The following is an 11,113-nucleotide window of genomic DNA, read 5'->3' as shown; positions in this document are numbered from 1 at the left end:
TTACAATGAACTCTTTCTAACAATTCCAGTGTTGTCATCGGGCGACCTACCCGATATCCCCGGCTCGACAGTCGGGAGGCCGACCCGAGATGATAGACTACGGCATATTCGAGCAGTTGCCGATGCACTCTCTCATCATAGAATCATGGCGCGTTACCCCTCATCATGGTGGGGAAACTGATTCACCGGATGTCATAACGAGAAATACTAATTAACGGGTCGTTCGCTCACCTTTTCTCTTCCTAACATTCCTAGCATCATTCCTCAAATTCTACAACCAACATGGGCTCTCACGCGACTGTCTCTCCTCAACCACATGTTCCCCCACGGGGAGTATGGTGTCCCGCTGTGACTTTCTTCGACCATGAAACCGACTCATTAGATCTGGCCTCGCAAGCGCAATATTTCACCTACCTCTCTCGCACAGGCCTTGCAGGCTTGGTGATCCTGGGTACCAACTCTGAGGCATTCCTACTTACTCGCGAAGAACGATCCCAACTTATCGCGACCGCACGTACCGCAGTTGGACCTGATTTTCCCTTGATGGCCGGTGTGGGTGCTCACTCAACAAAGCAAGTACTAGAGCTGGCCAACGATGCCGCGACTGCTGGTGCCAATTACCTTCTCGTTCTCCCGCCCGCATACTTCGGCAAGGCCACCAACATGAACGTGGTCAGGCGATTCTTCTCCGAGGTTGCGGCGAAGTCTCCCCTTCCAGTGGTTATGTATAACTTCCCGGGCGTGTGTAACGGTGTGGATATGGATTCAGAGACCATTGCTTCCGTTGTCCGTGAATCGGCAGCTGCAAGTCCTAGTGGTAAATCGAATGTCGTGGGTGTGAAGCTCACATGCGGCTCTGTTGGAAAGATTACACGTCTTGCAGCAACCTTTTCGCCAGAGGAGTTCGCGACATACGGTGGACAGTCTGATTTCCTTATTGGAGGATTGGCGGCTGGTAGTGCTGGGTGCATCGCGGCATTTGCCAATGTCTTCCCTAAAACGGCAGCACGGATCTATACACTTTACCAGAAGGGTCAATTTGAGGAGGCTGTTCAGCTGCAGCGCAAGGCAGCTCTCGCCGAGAGTCCTATCAAGAGTGGTATTGGATCGACCAAGTATGCAGTTTCCCGGTACTCGGCTTCCCTGGCGGGTATCGCAGAGGCTGAAGCTAAGCTGTTGCCTCGTCATCCTTATGAGCCAGTTGGGGAGGCAGTGAAGAAGTCCGTTGCGGAGGTTATGGCCGAGGTTGGAGAAATTGAAAAGGGTCTGTAGATATCCAGTCGATGGTCATTAGAAAATATGAGTCAATATGAAGTTAATATCAGGTGTATACCAAGTTTGAGTTGGGATAGCATCTGAAAATACATGCTTTTGCTTTCAAGGTCCCTCAATCTGACCCAGCCACTGCCAAGTGGTAGTTATTATCTACCGCACGGTGCCTGTTCTCCTACCCTACCTAGGTATAGTAGTAACATTGATAAGACCAGTTGGCGGAAACCCCGGCTGAGTATTTACCCGGAGTAATACTTCGTCACTATCCAACCACCACAATATCACAAATCTATAACTTCTAAGAAGGATTTATTATTTTAGGCATCATCCCACCAAGGTCTTATGAGCTCGGGACCTCACTTGCCGGCTAAATAGGATCATGTTACTATCATCTCACGCTTGGCCAAGTCGGTTGAAATTACTCCGAGTGGGGGAAACCCGATGGCGTTCTCGCTTAAAGCAACGAAATTAGGCATCATATTGCGAACGCCATGGATTTAGGGGGTGATTACTGAATGTATCTTTTTGTACCAACGGCCTGAGCTCTGCATTATGATCATTTTTCTTCATAGCATAGCATAGTGGGATGTTAATAACCGAGGTGTTAAACATGGTGTCCACTTAAGGTGGATTAATATTCAGGTTTCCGAGGTTCTTCAATCCTTTTCTGTCCATTTTTCTCTTCTAGAAAAATCTTTTCTGTTACAGATTTTGAATGAGCCTCGGTAAGTGGGAACATGACCCAGTTATTCCCTGTATTCATCTCCAATCATAGTCTCTCATAGACATCATGATGGATCTTATCAAAATCATTCTAATCCGTATATGCGATCGGGCCGATCGATTGGACCGAGACTCGGGAAAGTCCGACAAATTTCTGATTTTAAACCAATTGAGATAATTGAGATTTTTAATTATATGACTAGATTATCTTGGTCCAACGAGAGACTTGGGTGTACAATTTTAGTGGATTTTACTATACTATACTAGGAAAAAGAGGATCCCCTAAAGAAGTAACTCCTCCGTTAATTCCCAAACAATTTCTTATACAAAAAAAAAGGTACTCAGTTTCACCTCGGCTCAATTCATATTGATTATAATATTTTTTTTCTTTTAATGATTATTCATTTTTCTATCCTGTTCCTGTTTTATTTCTTCCGGTGTATATTATTTCTTTAGGGAATAGATCGATACATTCTTTTTTCTTAATTTCTTAATTCTACATTTCACAAGCCTCGATACTCGGTTTGCCGACTCAAACTATTGAACCACAATCTCTTTCTCGGCAGATCATCGCCCTTCGAACTCTATTCTTTCCTCATGGCAACGGAGGCGCCTGCCATGGAGGCTAAGGCCTCGTTAAACCTACCAAACAAGGTTCCCTACTGGCGTTTATTGACCGAGCCAGGTGTGGTTACCCAAGAGGTTGTCGATCATCCCTATGCAGGATCGGGAACAGAGGAGGATCCCTATGTGGTACAATGGATGCCGAATGACTTTCGGAATCCGTTGCAGTTGACTCTGACGATGAAATGGTCCATCACAATGGTCGCTGCCCTTGAGACCCTTGTCGTGGCTCTGGTTTCTTCAGCCTATACTGGTGGTATTGTTCAGATCGAGGAAGCGTTCGGAGTCACAACGGAAATCGCTACCCTCGGTGTCTCGCTATACGTTCTTGGATTCGCCTTGGGCCCTTTGCTCTGGGCCCCGATGAGTGAAATGTTCGGTCGTCAATCTGTGTTCATTGGTACTTACTGTGGTCTGACTATCTTCTGTGCCGCCACGACTGGTGCTAAGAACATCACATCTCTGCTTATCTTCCGTTTCCTCTCTGGAGCATTTGGATCATCCCCATTTACGAACTCTGGTGGTGTGGTTGCTGATATGTTTGCTGCCCGCGAGCGTGGCCTGGCGCTATCTGCGTTCGCCCTGGCTCCTTTCCTCGGTCCGGTTATTGGTCCCATTATCGGAAGTTTCATCGGTATGGATGTCGGCTGGAAGTGGGTTATGGGTGTGTTGACCATCCTGTGTGGTGTGATGTGGTTCGTCGGCACAGTATCCAAGCCGGAAACATACGCCCCGGTTCTTCTTCGTCAACGCGCGAAGACCCTCTCCAAGCTTACCGGCATGGTCTATATCAGCAAACTGGACATCGATCAAGGACGACCTAACCTGAAGAAATCGTTGAAGATCTCTCTTTCCCGTCCATTCGTTCTTCTCTTCAAGGAACCCATCGTCCTTCTCCTTTCGACCTACCTCGCTATCATCTACGGCACACTCTACATGCTCTTTGGCGCTTATCCGATTGTATACGAAGTTCACCGAGGATGGAACCAGGGTGTTGCCAGTCTTGCATTTTTGGGAGTCATGGTGGGAATGTTGGCCGCTATCGCCTACTCGATCCCCGAGAATACTCGTTACGGAAAACTCCTTGAGAAGAACGGTGGCTACGCACCTCCCGAGGCGCGTCTTGTCCCTTGTATGTTTGCTTCCCTCACTCTTCCCATCGGTCTCTTTTGGTTCGCATGGACCAATTCTCCATCGGTTCACTGGATGGCCAGTGTGGCTGCCGGTGTTCCCTTCGGCTTCGGTATGGTCATGGTCTTCTTATGTGTCTTCAACTACTTAATCGACGCCTACACCATTTTCGCCGCCTCAGTTCTTGCGGCCAACTCCCTGCTCCGTTCCTTGTTCGGTTTCGCCTTCCCTCTCTTCACAACCTACATGTTCGAAAACCTCGGCATCCACTGGGCTTCTTGTATCCCAGCTTTTCTCGCTCTGGCTTGTGTGCCTTTCCCCTTCATTCTTTACAAGAAGGGTCTGACTATTCGCAAATACTGCAAGTACTCTGCCCAGTCAGAGGCGTTTGTTCAGAGCTTGCTTCAGAGTATGGCCGGTGGTGCAAAGAAAGAAGTGATCTCTGAATCAGGCCCATCTGATGAGCCAGTCTCCACCGTGCCTTCTCTCACTGAGACTGCTGGGACTATGAAGGAGGGTGATGTTGATGTTCACTCTCTCCAGCACTGTGCGACGCATACCTCTGCTCGCGGTTCTACCGAGATGCAGCGGGTTCCCACTTACGAGGCGAACCCCTATGATGTTGACCGCGTCAACACACGCGAGTCTTTCAAATAGAGGCTGCGTCAAAAGTTCGAGGTGATGATTTCGAGGGTCGGTTTTTTTTATTCTATACCATTGCATGTATCCGGTGTTGTATTTAGATTGCTTTTTTATATAGACTACTACTACTGATGGTGATAATGTTAAATGATTATTTCTTAACTTGAAAGCATTCGAAGTTCTACTGGTATCGCAATAGTCTCATGGAAATCCTTACATATGTAAGTGGAAATGGAGAAGAAAATAGTAAATTGGTCTCAATCTATCTCCGTGAACAATATAACTAATAAATGATAACATAAGCAGTAAGTCGTTATTTGAACCGATGCGTTATCTATTGCGTGCGTAATAGTTGCATCGCAATACATGGATTGGATCCTTGTACACCAAGTATGAGGGCAAAGCTTCAAGCCATTGCCAATTTAGATAAAATAAAAGAAAAAACTTGGGTATCAAGGTGAGGTCAGATTTTCTCCCAAGGCCGGAGTAATGAAGACCCAATCAATGAATTTCATTGGTAAGAGGAGCAGCGTGTCCGTTGGCGTTGGTCAAGCCATTGGGGAAGCTATTCTTATGTCCATCAATGCCATTGATCTTAGCAAGAGGAACACCAGGTGGTATGCCATCCACAGAAATACTGCTCCGCTTACGAGGAGTAGCTGTCCAGACGGAACCATCATCGAGTAATTGCTGGCCCGCAGCAAGAGACTTGGAGGGAGCTTCGCCAAGCCACTGAGCTTCGAGGCGCTCAATATTTTGTTCAATTTCCCAGGCACGTCCACCTTCCACAAACATGGACTGACCATTCAGAGATGCATCGACTAGCATGCTAGTTGCGATTGTGGAAACCTCCCGTGGTGTATTTGTTGGCAAACTAGCTTGTTTCCACTGCTGCTCGATCTTTTTGATAGTTTCGGTTTCAGTCATCCAGGGACAAATTGTGTTGATGCGGATATTGTGCTTGTATGGAGAGGAGATGTAGCTGCGCAGAGAGCGCATCAGGCCCACTACACCATGCTTCGAGGCCTGGTAGACGAATAGAGAGGGACTGTCTTTGAATCCGGCGGAACATGAAAACAGGAGAATAGAGCGGCCTACGCGGGGACCGCGGTTATGGCGAAGATAGACCGAGGCAATGCGGGCAACGTACATTGAGCCGATGAGGTTGACATCAAGTACTTTGTGGGTGGGTGTCTGGAGATTGATGTTACTTCTTCTGGGTCTAGGAAAAGAGTGAAGATAGTAGGGACTAGATGAAGAGCTTACCTGACGAACAGTTTCCAATGTGAGCCCAAAATCGAACCAGTTCCCGATTTCCACGATTCCAGCCGCAGAGACAACATGGTCAATGCGCTTGTAAGTATTGAAAGCCAAATCGAACAGGCTCAATACTGATTGATAATTGGTGACATCTGTTGATTGGAAGATTACCCGCGGGGCCTGGCCTGATTCCTCTGAAGGGAATCTTTCGAGAGACTTTCTCAGCAGGCGCTCTCCTTCGATGTTGTCAAGGTCACCAAAGCAGACATTGGCACCACTTTCAAGACATTGTTGTACTAGACTTGCGCCGATTCCATTTGCGCCACCTATTAAGTGTTAATTGAGTAGTGGTAAAGGCCATGGGGTATTCAGACACACCAGTAATGAGAACAATCTTATCCGAAAGGGACTCGGATGAAATCTGAGGGAGATACTGCGACATCTGGGGTGGAGTTAGGGTGGATTCGGCAGCCGGCAATCAAGCCAAAGTGGGTCAGATCGATAGAGTGTAGAGTATAAGACTCAATAATTGAGAAATTGAGGGGGGACAGAAGGTGGACGAAGGGGCCTTTTTATAACTCAATTCCGAATCAGTCCATACTTGTTGTACCAAAGCCGGAAGCACATATATGGCTCAAGGGGCCTCGGAACCATTCAGAACCGGTTGAGATGACGAAATGGCATCATTGGTCCCCAATCCAAGTCAAGAATCTAGGCCTCCGAAATACGACTCGGTTCAAACAAAGGACACGGTATCTCAGTTGACTGGCCCAAAAGGAACTAGAAAGAACTCATAGAGCCTAGTGCATTCCTTCGCTATCTCCAAGATCCTTGTCGTCTCCTTTGTCTGTGCTTGTGCGCAGACCATCATGGTAGGTATTCCGACTCGTACACGAGCTTGGAGGCCCCGCCGGACCGCAGGGAGATCGCCAATGTGCGGGGAAGCGGACAATGACGCCGATGTGCAGCTGAAGCCCCAATATAGGCTCTGGGCTGTGCATCTAAGTGCATCTAAGTGCATCTAAGTGCATCTAAGTGCATCGACCATACCACACATAGGCACGATCCATTCCTTCTTTAGCCTTGTGCGGGAGAAAACGGTCCCACCCGTGTCAAGGAGAGGAGAACAACCTTCCCTTCCACTTCCGGATCGTATGAAGAATGTCAATGATCCGTTGGTTCTTCTCATTGATTGGTTGTTTCGATGTCACTCTGGCCATTGAGCATGCTCGGATTCCTGTCCTCCGAGGCAATTTGAATCTAATATCTCACTGTAACGCTCAGGCACATCGGGTATAGCTTTGAAGCATCGAAAGGTGGTGTAGATCCACAATTCTGTGGATACATGTGGAAATGGTCTTTTCTGGTTTTCATACTGCTATCAGTATTTGAAAACTGGTTTTCTGTTGGGACCCCTTTTTTTCCGTGATCGTGTCCACTATTGATCATCCTTGACACAGGAGAGGTATCCACCCCCAGACTGCGAGACATGCAGTAGTCAAGTGAGGCACGATCTTACCACTGGCATTTTCAAGTTATAAGAATAGGAGAAAATAGAAATTATATGGAAGATGAAAAGAATTGGAATCGAATCAAGGAAGAAGAATAAAAATTTTGGTACTTCTGTTCAATATGCGCGCAAATCAACCTCATCAACGCAAGATCAAACATTTAAAACAGATAAGAACAAGATGCCAATGAAGATCGTTTACCCCAATGGGGATGCAAGAAAAGACTCAAAAAAAGCAAAAAAAAAATCATCTACCTAAGCTTTCTATGAGACACGTTTCCCTCAAGAAGACGTCATTATCAGTACAAATCAACAGCTCAGACGATGGTATATACAGGAACTTCAAATGTTGAAACAGAATCAAAGACAACCAAAGAAACCACCAAATTAGCGTCGGGAGACACAGCAGAGAATACCAGACTTGCCCAGGAACCACATCGAACCGACGAAACGGAACAGGGACAAGCCAGCAGTGATCCACAGAATGGCAGAGAAGTAGTTCGCAGTTCGAACAGTGGAGGTGTTCTGTGTTTGAAAAGAGTCAGCGAATGTTTTTTTTTTCGTGTTAAGAAGGGGAAGGAAACTTACAGTAAGACAGAAACGCTTGACACCAGTAGCAGTAATGAGAAGCACCACAATCAAGTTGCTGAAAATCCACAGGAGAACCAAGTTGGTACGGAAAGCCTTGTACGAGTCATCCATGGACTTCTCGTTCTTCTCTTCCGGCTCGATGTAGGGCGCCAGCGCACGCTTAACAGTAGCCTCAAATTGACTATCAATATCGGCCTGTGGTTTGTCGACTTCCTCAATGAAATTCGACTTGTCATCTTCTTTCTCCTTCTTGGTTTGGGCTTCTGGCAGTGCTTCACTCTTGTCGGATCCCTTAGTACCCCACGAGACATCGTGCCAGTTGCAGAAAGCGTAGACCATCAGAATGTTGATAGAGCAGGTCATTCCAGCGAAGTAAGCCCAAGAGGATGTAAACATGTGCCAGGGGTCCATGTACATGAAACTGGCGAGGAAGTAGATACCGTAGGTGGATACCAAAGCGATCAAGACAATACCAGCGCCGGAAGAACTGAAGAAGGTACTCAGGAAGTGTCCAACACCCTGGCTCATGTCGAAATCCAAAGTGCCACCCATGAAGGCGTTTGCGACCAGGTAGAACGAGCAGATCATGACATAAGATTGAACAAATGAAAAGTACATGAAGGAGAGCGTGTAGGCGAGAGTCGAACTAGGAAAATCGACGTTAGCTAATGTTTGTGGTTAATAACTATAGGATTGCTTACCCCTTAGGTCGATTTCCAAGCGCCAGGATGAATTGGAGCATGAGGAAGAACACATAGCCATATTTGATGAAGTTGTTGACAATAGGAGATGCTTCGTTACCAAATGGCCAACCTTTCTCCTTGTTGGATTCACCGGGGGTTCCCACAAGATCAAGAATAACGGATGATGTCAACCAATAGGAGGCTATTCAAGAAATTGTTAGTTTTAGTTAAACACCAATAAGATAGGCAAATCACGTACCGAGAGAGAACCATGTCATGATAAGAGACACGCAGTTGTAGATCATCTGAATGTGGAGGAAGAACAACCGAATGATGTTGTGACCACTCTTGTAAATACGAGTAAAGTGCATAATGGCGTACAGACTGGCAGCAAAGGAACCGTTCAACCAACGACGTCGCTGACTGATAAATTCCGCAGTACCTTCAGGCACATCGGTTTCACCCTTGGCAGCCTTAACATAGGTCAGATGCCACTTGAATCCAGCCTTGGCAGAAAGTTCGAAACATAGAATACGATCCTCAGCAAGGAACATGTTCTTCTTGAAAATGTTCATTCCCTCAATACCCTTCTTTCCAAGTTGTTTTGAGAGCGTGTGATCACCGTGGAAGTACTGCTCAAGAGGACGACCCATAATAGCTCGGTAACGGTAAGCTGAGAAGGCACCTGGCAACACAGAAACGTATCCGAAGGCACTCTCAAGGGGTTTGTCAAGAATATTGGAAATCTTGTACTCGAAATTCTGTGCCGCAACCAGGGGGTTCATCAGATTCTTCCAGCCCTTACCCAACATGGCGTGAATTTCACCACAAGAGCCACCCAAGTTCTTATCGTTGTAGAAAGATTCCCACAGGTAAAGAAGGGACTTCTTTCCTGGCTTAGTACCGGCATCAAGAAGAATAACAACTTCAGGATTCAAAATACGACAAAATCCGTTGAACAACCAACGATGGGAGTTAATCTTCTTGCTGTTCTTCTGCTTTAAGCAGAAAATCATTTGAACTGGGGGAATGTTGGTTGATTCATTGCCCTGAGGGCGAATCAATTGCTGGCTGGCAGTAACGGAAAGCTGAGTGGTATATTCAAACTAAAGGTATTATTAGTATATCCGTAGTTTGATCAAAATTGGGATGATAGGTTGAGATGAAACTCATCTTCAGACCAAAAGAACTTGATCTCAAACTTACAATGTGGGCAATGGTTTCGCGTCCGTCAACAGACCGCTTCATAATACCATCTTGATAAATACCGACCGTGGCAAGCAGATCAAGCGTGTTTTTGTCGCAAGGATCAATACCGTCGAAGACCATCGCAACGACAATTTTCTGCCAGGCAGGGCCACCCTTATTCCAGAACTCGGATTTCTTCAATGTGACGATGTCGCGAATATTTTGCATGACACCGTGTAGCGTACGGGCAGTAAGGACTTTGTCTTCGTTGTAGTAGGTAATGGCGATCAGTAACTCGGTGTGTCGGTTGTACATCGCCGGTCGGAGGTTGTATCCATTGCGCAGGGTAAACTCGTCAGGGTCACAGGTGGCGGCGGTGTCTGGCTCTGTATTAGCATAACACTGGCAAGATGAAAAACCTGAATGGCTACTCACAGCGCAGATGCGTGAACTCTTCGGGGAAACCCTCTTCGGACTCCCGGTACTCTTTCTGGATGGCATTTTGAATCGCACTAGGCACTGGGTAGTCCACGCTCAGCACGGAGCCCTGCACCAGTTTGATTTTTCGGGTGGCATATCGGCGGAGCCCAGAGCCAGGGGCTTGTCGCTGTTGCCAGGCCTCGGAACCAGTCTCGGACATAGGAGAGTTGACTCGTGATGGGCGGCCGCTGAACCCGCTGCTCGCTGCAGGCTCCTGGTATGCCCCATCAGAAAAGACGGCCGCACCAGGATCTTGCAGCGTATAGCGTCGCATGGAGTCGCTAGAGGCATAAGGGTCGTCGAATGGCCCATTGAACGGGCTCGGTTGGTTGCGATAGAGGAGGGATTGCTGACTCTCCGCTTGTTCGTTTTTTTCTTCTTCGTATCCATAGCTGTGCTCGTGCTGATCATTGCAAATGGCGGTTAGCATCTGATTGCGCCCAAGATGTCTGTCATCTTGCATCAAAGTTACCCACCTGGATATTATGCGAATACAAACTACTCTCACTCGCCTGGGGCGAATGGGCAGAGTGCGGTGAATGAGGAGACATAGGGGAACCCATTTTGTCTAGCTCCCCAATAATCGGTCTTCAAAAAACGATCGGGGATCAAAGACTTGAAGGCTCGGATAAAGCCAACAATATTCAAAATCGAATATATTTAGCAGGAAAGCTGGGGAAAAGAAAGAAAAGGAAGAAGGGGAAAAAGGGTACAATCGACAGGCGCTAGAACATTCAGGGTGAACAAAGCCAGATCTCCTAGAATAGCCAACCGCAGCCTTATGGAGATCGTTAAAGGAGCGATGGATGGGTCCAGGGAAAGACTAATAAAAAAAATATATCAAAGCGGATTAACGGTCGGGTATTCCGTACTCAGGGTCACCGCAGTCAGGGAAAATCTTGATGATGATCACACTGGCTAAAGATAGAGACCCAACTACCGATTATTTCTGGAAAGGAACGAAGGCTATGGCGAACAAGCATAGCCTGCAGGACGAAAGATATTTTTG

The 11,113-nt window shown here is 47.0% G+C and overlaps 4 protein-coding genes across 4 annotated transcripts; 2 read left to right on the top strand and 2 right to left on the bottom strand.

Annotated features, from left to right (window-relative positions):
• Positions 1 to 282: 282 nt before the first annotated feature.
• On the top strand, positions 283 to 1,272 carry N7483_005190 (dihydrodipicolinate synthase family protein; the record flags this gene model as incomplete). Its single annotated transcript, XM_057088627.1, has 1 exon — positions 283 to 1,272. One exon carries the CDS (start codon positions 283 to 285, stop codon positions 1,270 to 1,272), a length of 990 nt encoding a protein of 329 aa, XP_056948456.1.
• A 1,320-nt stretch (positions 1,273 to 2,592) lies between these two features.
• N7483_005189 (MFS transporter) lies at positions 2,593 to 4,407 on the top strand (the record flags this gene model as incomplete). Its single annotated transcript, XM_057088626.1, has 1 exon — positions 2,593 to 4,407. The coding sequence occupies one exon, from the start codon at positions 2,593 to 2,595 to the stop codon at positions 4,405 to 4,407; it is 1,815 nt and encodes a 604-aa protein (XP_056948455.1).
• Positions 4,408 to 4,893: 486 nt separating this feature from the next.
• N7483_005188 (putative 3-hydroxyacyl-CoA dehydrogenase) lies at positions 4,894 to 6,094 on the bottom strand (the record flags this gene model as incomplete). The annotated part of the gene is made up of 3 exons (XM_057088625.1): positions 4,894 to 5,586; positions 5,659 to 5,978; positions 6,031 to 6,094. The coding sequence occupies 3 exons, from the start codon at positions 6,092 to 6,094 to the stop codon at positions 4,894 to 4,896; spliced, it is 1,077 nt and encodes a 358-aa protein (XP_056948454.1).
• Positions 6,095 to 7,549: 1,455 nt separating this feature from the next.
• Positions 7,550 to 10,667, bottom strand: N7483_005187 (uncharacterized protein; the record flags this gene model as incomplete). The annotated part of the gene is made up of 7 exons (XM_057088624.1): positions 7,550 to 7,687; positions 7,751 to 8,399; positions 8,455 to 8,638; positions 8,696 to 9,542; positions 9,643 to 10,004; positions 10,060 to 10,507; positions 10,581 to 10,667. 7 exons carry the CDS (start codon positions 10,665 to 10,667, stop codon positions 7,550 to 7,552), a joined length of 2,715 nt encoding a protein of 904 aa, XP_056948453.1.
• Between the last annotated feature and the right edge of the window lie 446 nt (positions 10,668 to 11,113).

This window comes from Penicillium malachiteum, assembly GCF_028827825.1.
Source record: "Penicillium malachiteum strain IBT 17515 chromosome Unknown utg000002l:1.0-8849297.0:1.0-8852440.0, whole genome shotgun sequence".
Classification (NCBI taxonomy): Eukaryota; Fungi; Ascomycota; class Eurotiomycetes; order Eurotiales; family Aspergillaceae; genus Penicillium; species Penicillium malachiteum.
The sequence above is the reverse complement of the archived record's forward strand: the minus strand, read 5'-3'. Positions and strand labels throughout refer to the sequence as shown.